General features: G+C 35.9%; 1 protein-coding gene across 2 annotated transcripts; it reads left to right on the top strand.

The window, feature by feature from the left end:
* Positions 1–3,914: 3,914 nt before the first annotated feature.
* LOC126615356 (calcium-dependent protein kinase 2-like) lies at positions 3,915–8,171 on the top strand. 2 transcript variants are annotated; one of them, XM_050283181.1, is made up of 8 exons: positions 3,918–4,954; positions 6,223–6,366; positions 6,480–6,632; positions 6,726–6,841; positions 6,978–7,145; positions 7,231–7,358; positions 7,603–7,702; positions 7,781–8,171. In XM_050283181.1, exons 1-8 carry the CDS (start codon positions 4,204–4,206, stop codon positions 7,853–7,855), a joined length of 1,635 nt encoding a protein of 544 aa, XP_050139138.1. In that variant the 5' UTR covers positions 3,918–4,203; the 3' UTR covers positions 7,856–8,171. The 2 variants fall into 2 exon arrangements, with proteins under 2 accessions (XP_050139137.1, XP_050139138.1); XM_050283180.1 differs by having other exon boundaries at positions 3,915–4,954; positions 6,480–6,841.
* The last annotated feature ends 58 nt before the right edge of the window (positions 8,172–8,229 follow it).

Raw genomic sequence — 8,229 nt, 5'->3', positions numbered from 1 at the left:
TAGTGTTTCGAGACACAAGTTAGTATATCACGTGTGGTTTAACAATGATATATGCAGAGGTCTAGTATCATATTATGATAGATATAAAGCTTATAATCTTTAGTGTGGCTAAAATATTTTGTGGTTTAAAGTGCACTAGAATATTAATAGAGTAGCTGAAAGTATGATTTAATTTTTAAATCTCAAATTTTTATTTACTTTGTACTGAATGTCACGTAATATTATAAATTTTCCTCATGTTACAAAGTCATGTAACATTTTCTCATCGGACTTGTTGTTGGACAAATTATTACTATTTGAATCACACGTTTAAGAAAATAATCATTCAAATAAAGAATCAGATTTAATCTAACAGAATAACTATATTCGTAATTTAAGTATATCTTGAGTCCCCATACAGTTTGATAAGAGCACATTTACTCATGTTATATATGAAAAACGATATACTTATCAAGTGTTACTGTAAACTATGTTTTTACTTTAGGTAAGGTAAAATTATCAAGCAATTTATTCAACTAGTACTTGAGTTCACACTCACAACTCAAGATGTTACAAAATCATCCACTCAAATGTTTCCCACCATTTCTTTTTTCACACATTGCTTTCAAAACACTCAAATTTGTGTACACACGTATGAACAACTTATCAAAACTAATTTAAATTATCCACTATACTAACAAAATATTAATGTGATAATATTTTTCTTAATTTTCTTAAGAGATATCAACTTCAAGGCTTTCATTCTAATATGAGAAAAGTATAAAACAAAGACCAAAAGGAACAACAATAATTAATTAGAAAGAAAAAGAAAGTTCCATTGACACTTGATAATTGTTCACCATAGACTATGCAAAAGTATAGTCTCTTTGTAATAATTCAAGTTTTTTTTTTTCCTCGGGAAGTCATTGCGTTTTGTGAAATGATTACAATATTTTTTTTTATTCATAGTTGTTCAATCATTATGACTTTTTATAATTCATGTGCAGAGTTCGATTTATTAAAATGTTTACATTGTAAAATTGGGTTTAAATCATGTTCTCAAAGTAGATCTAACACACACAATCTGAATATTCAAGTGAAAATTTAGATCATGTTGTGTTAGTCAATGCCTGTAAAGTGACGCAAGTTAAAACATACATAAGCGATATGAAACTATAGGTTCAATACTTGGGGCCTACTAAAAAGTTGGGATAACTGGCCTTAAAATGTGATTAAAATCAACCTGCATAAAGAGTATAGTTCACAAAGAGTAGTTCATAATTATTTCACAACAAAACATCCCGAAGGCCACACTTAATGGGTCTCAAACCTCATGGGATCCGTATGATCTTTAGGAAAAGGATTGGATCCTTTTCCATAACCCACCACTTCAGATATAATGAGCACAAAACCACAAACAAAAGTAGCAAGAAAATATAAGTAGTACCGACTCTGAAAAGGAACTTAAAAGAAACAAAAAGTGTAGCGACTACTGGTTTTGTCGCTCTCTGTGTGTGAAATTTGTTAATCAACCATAATCCGAGGTGCTGCGTGACATAGTGTCAATTACATTAGAGACAGACACTTTCGGCACTTTTTAATAATATTGACAATGAGGATGTTGTTATTAATAGTTAACACATATGTAATTGTGTAAATCTCAGGTAGATTGAGTTTAGGATTGTTCTTTATACGAGTGATTCTTTCTTATTAAACTTTGTATTACTTAGAGGGCAAATTTCTCTCTCCTCATGGTTTACTATAAATAAAGGTACTGGCATAGGGGTATACATCCTACAATTTTCCTACGCTTTATTTTCTCCACTCTCTCTATTGCCGCGCTCTCTCTTCCTTTAATAAAATTGATTTCAACATGTTATCAATGCGTTTTTGACGCTACGCTAAAGAATCTGAAAGGTATTTTTTCGTTACAAACCAGTTCACATTTATATTCATGTTCATAATCCAAAACATAAGTACTAATTTTATGCTTAAGTATCCAAAAGAAATTCTAGATGTTTTACTTTTATCCATGCGCAAATGGATTTACTATAAAAGTCCTACAACAAGGATAAGTCTTCCTACATTTCCGGGAGTACGTCGGAGCTGCCTGTTATTCCTCGACGTCTACCGGTTCACCGCTATCAGGTTATGAAGGGGGCGATACATCAAAAACTATGGTAGATATTTTGCAAAACAATAAACATGTTACACGTATTAACAATAAAAAAACATGTTACACGTATCTTTTATTTTTTATTTTTTCCAATAAAAATGTTGCAGCTATCATTTAATAAAATATATCAGCCTATAAATTACTTTTTCTTCTTGTTGGAGGCATAAATTACTTGAATATGAAGAAAGAAAATATGATAATAAATTAGTCAACTCAGACTCCTTAGACTGTACTATATAAATAATGAGAAAGACATAAAACAAAGTTTGATTCAACAGCTCAGTTTAGAGCATCCTCAATGGGGGCTTTATCCTCCATAAGGCTACTACATTTTTAGCCTTAGTGAGAAATTTCATCCCCAATGAGCCGGAAAATGGGGCTACCACTGGTGCTAGTAACTTCCTTTTTGGGGTAGCATAAAATCGGGTTACATCTAGTCCCAAAAAACAGTGGGTCCCACAAAAAATAGCAACCCATGTGAGCAAAATTCTATCACTCTCCCTCCACTTGCGAATACACGTATACTCTCCTTTTATTATTTTTAATTCTTTTTTCTTACTTATTTTTCTTGCAATTTGGCTAATTAATGATTGTTTTAAATTCCATAAGAATTAAATTTTCAAATTGATTTAACGTTTATGGGCATTGATGGGTGAAATTTTCAAATAATTTGTTTCAAAATTATATGATACTAAATTACCAATTGGTGCTAGGTAAATTGTTGTGTTATACGTGAAAATCAAATTATTTCAGAGCATGAAGTGGGGGTTTGTTTCTTTCAATGTATGAGATTGAGATAAGGGAATCTAATCCAACAAACGATTTATAAGTAATGAAATCTAACTTTGCCACAATTTGAACTTTTTAGGTTGAAGGGTTCACAACAACAACGAAGCATTTTCCCACTAAGTGGGGTTGGCTATATAAATCTTAGAACGCGTACTCTAAGTCTTTTCATAGGGTCTCTTCCAAAGTTTTCTCAATTCTTCCTCTACCCCTTCGGCCCTGAACCTCTGTCCTGTAGTCACATCTTCGAACCGGAGTGTCAGCAACTTAAGAAAAACTAACACAAAATAAAAAATAAAAAATCATCACTTAATCAAATTACTACATAAATAAATACATATAGCCCCATATAGAGCCCAAAAGATATAACCCCTCATTGTGAGAGATTCTTTTATAAAGCCCCAAAGATTATTCGAAGCTCTAAATTGGGCTATATCCATCACTTTTCCAGCCCCATATAGAGCAATTCTATATAAAACAATTTCATCACCACATGATTTTTATTTAATTAATATACTATTACCTTTTGTTATTATGGACACTACAAATTTTTTACTACGGACTCTAAATCTTTTATTTAAAAAAGCAGACATATTCGTGGCATCACTTTTTTTACACAATTTTTACACGTTTTTGTGAGGTTCACTTAGTAATATATTTCAACAATTCTAACTGTTTAATTTTTTGGATATTTGCTCAAAGTTTATGTCTATCAAAAATCATCCAAATCTAAAACCATATGACTGTTGGATTAAGGGTTTTAGTTGTTTTGTAGAACCGTATCCGTCCATGTTATTCACTACAAATGCCCGTTTGGTGGGCTGGATGAGACTGGGTTTTAGGGACATGATTGGATTGATAGGGATTTGTAAGACAGTACTTGTAACTCATGTATAAGGATGAGTTGGTAAAATCCATTCCATATATAATTTGTTGGATTATTAAGCAGTCCCTGTGAAGGCTATAGCTACAGAAATCCGGGTCTCTGTCATTGTCTGTGTCCCTTGATTAGAATTTGGAAGACCTGAAACATTCAACAATTCCACTTGATTGAAAAGTTTGACCATCTTCTTTCTTCAGCTTTTCCTTGCAATTCCAGGCTACTTTTCTCAAACCCTTTCCCAAGTTACCTTCTTTATCACATTCTCACCAAATCCTCATCTGGGTTCTCTCTCCCTTGCCTGTCTGATCCAGAACTCTTTTGCTTCTCTCTCTCCTCTGCAATTCCAGCGTAAAAGGTATTACTTGAGCAAAAACAACAAATGGGCAAGTGTCTAAGCAAAAGCAAAGATTCAGAGCGACAACATAATGGCTACAGATCAGTAGGAGGCGGAGAAGGAGGAGGTGGGGTCCACCACCAGAAACCCCATAGCCATGAAGCTGCTGCTGTTCATCAACAACGACCCGAAAGACGCGGTCTGCCAGTCAACCAAGAACCCCAACCAGCATGGAAGCCGACAGTCCCGGCTAAAACCCCCAAACCAGTAGCTCCAAGGCCGGCAGACAACACAATCCTCGGAAAGCCGTTTGAGGATGTCAGGGTGCACTACACCATTGGGAAAGAACTGGGCAGAGGCCAATTCGGCGTGACCTATCTCTGCACCGAGATTTCGACCGGCAAGAAGTACGCCTGCAAGTCGATTTCGAAGCGGAAGCTTGTAACCAAGAACGACAAGGAGGACATCAAGAGGGAGATTCAGATTATGCAGGATTTGAGCGGGCAGCCCAACGTTGTGGAGTTCAAAGGTTGTTACGAGGACAAGCAGTCTGTCCATGTTTGTATGGAGCTGTGTGCAGGTGGAGAGCTGTTTGATAGGATCATTGCCAAGGGACATTACAGTGAGAGAGCGGCTTCTTCGATATGCCGGGCGATTGTTAATGTTGTCCACATATGTCATTTTATGGGAGTGATGCATCGGGACCTGAAACCGGAGAATTTCTTGCTGTCTAGCAAGGATGAGAATGCCCTTCTCAAGGCTACCGATTTCGGGTTGTCCGTCTTCATTGAAGAAGGTAAATTTAGATATCATTTTCCATAGTTACTTGCTTGGAAATTCAGTATCCTTCACAATTGATATGAGAGATATAAGGTATTAGGTGAATTGTGCGCATATGCTTCGATCGCGGAATTGTTTTTATCTGGAAATGATGTTTCTAGTGATAATGGTACTAAATTCATGCCAAAGTCAATGCAGAACCTAGCTGGATTTCATAATATATTGTAAGTTGATAGAAGACAAAGCCATTTTGTTTTAGAAAATAAGTAAGGGTAACCAGGACATGTTAGCTGGCAATTCAGATGGTAGATAAGCACTTTATCAAAACCGAATTATAAATGTTGAATTTATTACCTTTAGCACTGGTAGATAAACTGAGCCTCATGTTAGGGAACGAAGACGAATTGAATTTCATCAGTTTAGAAATCACTGCTTTGGTAATTTCATTTATTTTGCCATGTTTGATAGATGATGATACACGCTACACCAAACATGTTTCGCTGTCGTATTTCCATAATGGCCTCCATTCTTTTCATGGAAGTGAGATGGAAGGAAAAGAAAAGAGCTGTACTGTAAATTTCTGATGCAGTTGTATTAATGACAAGTTAACAACATCTTTAATTGCATGGGGGGTGGGGAGAGATGGTCTTCAATTATGCAGCTTCATTATTTTTTAAACTCTGGTAGTAAGGTCACATCTCTGTCAAGCAATGTCACACGAAGACCGAGAACAGCAACGGAACACTCTCTTACCCTCAGTGACCCACAGTAAAAAAAAGGCATATTATGTTTGCATCCTATTTTCGCATATCTCTGTGAGATGGAGTCCAGACCTGTAATTTGCCAGCATTAAAGTTTCCCACAACTATAAATTGTGTTTACTTTTAGCAACATAGTTAGAAACATGTATTTTAACACTTTTGTCAAACTTGGTTTATCTGGAACAGGCCAAATATATTGTTTGTTGTCTTTTGGACCTTCTTAATATGTTCTCTACTTTCATGGGTTTCACAGTTATCCTTAAGATGACATCATAACGTCACTAGATTGTTTGCTTAAGATTTTCTTTTGTCAAATTTGCTTATGATTTTGGTGTTTACCTTGTCTTTTAAAACTATAGATGAGTAGATTCTGTATTTTCTTTGTAATTTACTAATTTACTGCAGATATATGTACTATGTTTGACAACTGTTAGCATTTGATGAATATTTTTCTTTATTGCGTATGATATGCTTCCACTTGTAGCATAGCTATTCATTATCTTTCATGGTAAACTCTTGTCAGGAAAAGTGTATCGTGATATAGTTGGGAGTGCTTACTATGTTGCTCCAGAAGTACTGCGACGCAGATATGGGAAGGAAATAGACATTTGGAGTGCAGGAGTTATATTGTATATTTTACTAAGTGGAGTGCCTCCATTTTGGGCAGGTAAAGACACAGTATATTTGTTTTGCTTAACATAATATCTTTGTGTACTAGTTACAGGTTCTGTATTTTTCATGTTGGTTTAAACGATTAATAGTTTCCAATGACCGATTTAGAAACGGAGAAGGGGATATTTGATGCCATAATGGAGGGAGAGATTGACTTTTCAAGTTCACCGTGGCCATCTATATCAAACAGTGCCAAGGACCTAGTCCGTAGGATGCTAACACAGGACCCCAAAAAACGTATCACTTCGACTCAGGTTCTAGGTATAGATCTCTTCCTTTTACTTGATACTTGGCTTATTGTGTCTAGCAGATTTATCTTGCAACTAAAACTTTTGAATTTGGGTGGCCAACCAGAACATCCATGGATCAGAGATGGCGGAGAAGCTTCAGACAAACCCATAGACAGTGCAGTGCTTTCTAGGATGAAGCAGTTCAGAGCTATGAACAAACTGAAAAAACTTGCATTGAAGGTACGTTTGTCAAGAGGTTTTCGGACACAGACTACTTTGAATTTTGAATAGCGCTGTGATGGTACTATATACTCTGTAGATTGGATCTGATTGTGCTTCGATTCTAACGGTGTATAATTTATGAATATGGTTATAGGTTATTGCCGAAAATCTTTCTGAAGAAGAAATACATGGGCTGAAGGCAATGTTTACAAACTTGGACACTGACAATAGCGGAACCATCACTTATGATGAACTCAAGTCAGGATTGGCTCGACTTGGTTCTAAGCTCACAGAGGCTGAAGTCAAGCAGCTAATGGAAGCTGTACATTATCATTCAATTTAAAATATCCCAGTTTTCTTTTACCTTTCGCATCCCACCCAACTCATGGTCTGCATTTGCATTTCAGGCTGATGTGGATGGGAGTGGATCAATTGACTACATTGAATTCATCACTGCTACAATGCATAGACACAGGCTAGAGAGGGACGAACATCTTTACAAAGCCTTTCAATATTTTGACAAAGATAATAGCGGGTAAGCTTTTTCTTCCAATCTCTAAGAATTGCGCATGCTTTCTTGGACGTTCATTTTCAAAGAACTAGAAAGTTGTAGGATGCTGCAGTTAATTACAATTCTGTGAAAACTGACCTCAGCTCCTATTCGCTCTGGATCCAGTTCTCATATTCTCAACCGCTAAATTAGATAAGATTAGGCTTATGGGTAAGCATGAATGATTGATTACCTAATGTTTTTCTTTTTTTGTGTGTGTTTATTACAGGTTTATCACAAGAGACGAGCTAGAATCTGCAATGAAAGAGTATGGAATGGGTGACGAAGCTACAATTAGGGAAATAATATCGGAAGTTGATACAGATAATGTAAGTCGACATCCTCACAACTTTATTGAATTTCTCCATTATCATGCACATTAGCACTCAATTCCACTGGGATTACAGGATGGTCGGATCAACTATGAAGAATTCTCCACGATGATGAAAAGTGGAATGCAACCGCAGGCCAAGCTATTCTAAAGTTTCTTTTTGTTGCCATTCTCCGACTGTTGCAAGCCATAAGTTCCCCTCGTAGAATATACATGTGTAAACCGAGGGAGGACCGTGAGTCGCATGAGTGGTACTTCATGTTTGCTGCCGATTGCTTGCCGGAGAAATGAACGTTTTCGTTTGGATTGGTTCTGAGTTACAAGTGCAACAGTTTGTGCTGCACAAATTGCGCATAACAAGTCAGCATCTCTTTTTTATCTTGTATTTATCTTTGTTGTCTTGTTTTTATCATGTTTGGCTCCGTACATTCTTTTTCACATTAATAAATGAAGAGATAATTTTTGCACGTCTTTTTTCACCTCTACACACTCGTTATTTTGGATTAAACAAATCGATGGAGAATC

Source organism: Malus sylvestris, chromosome 3, assembly GCF_916048215.2.
Source record: "Malus sylvestris chromosome 3, drMalSylv7.2, whole genome shotgun sequence".
NCBI classification, from domain to species: Eukaryota; Viridiplantae; Streptophyta; class Magnoliopsida; order Rosales; family Rosaceae; genus Malus; species Malus sylvestris.
The sequence above is the reverse complement of the archived record's forward strand: the minus strand, read 5'-3'. Positions and strand labels throughout refer to the sequence as shown.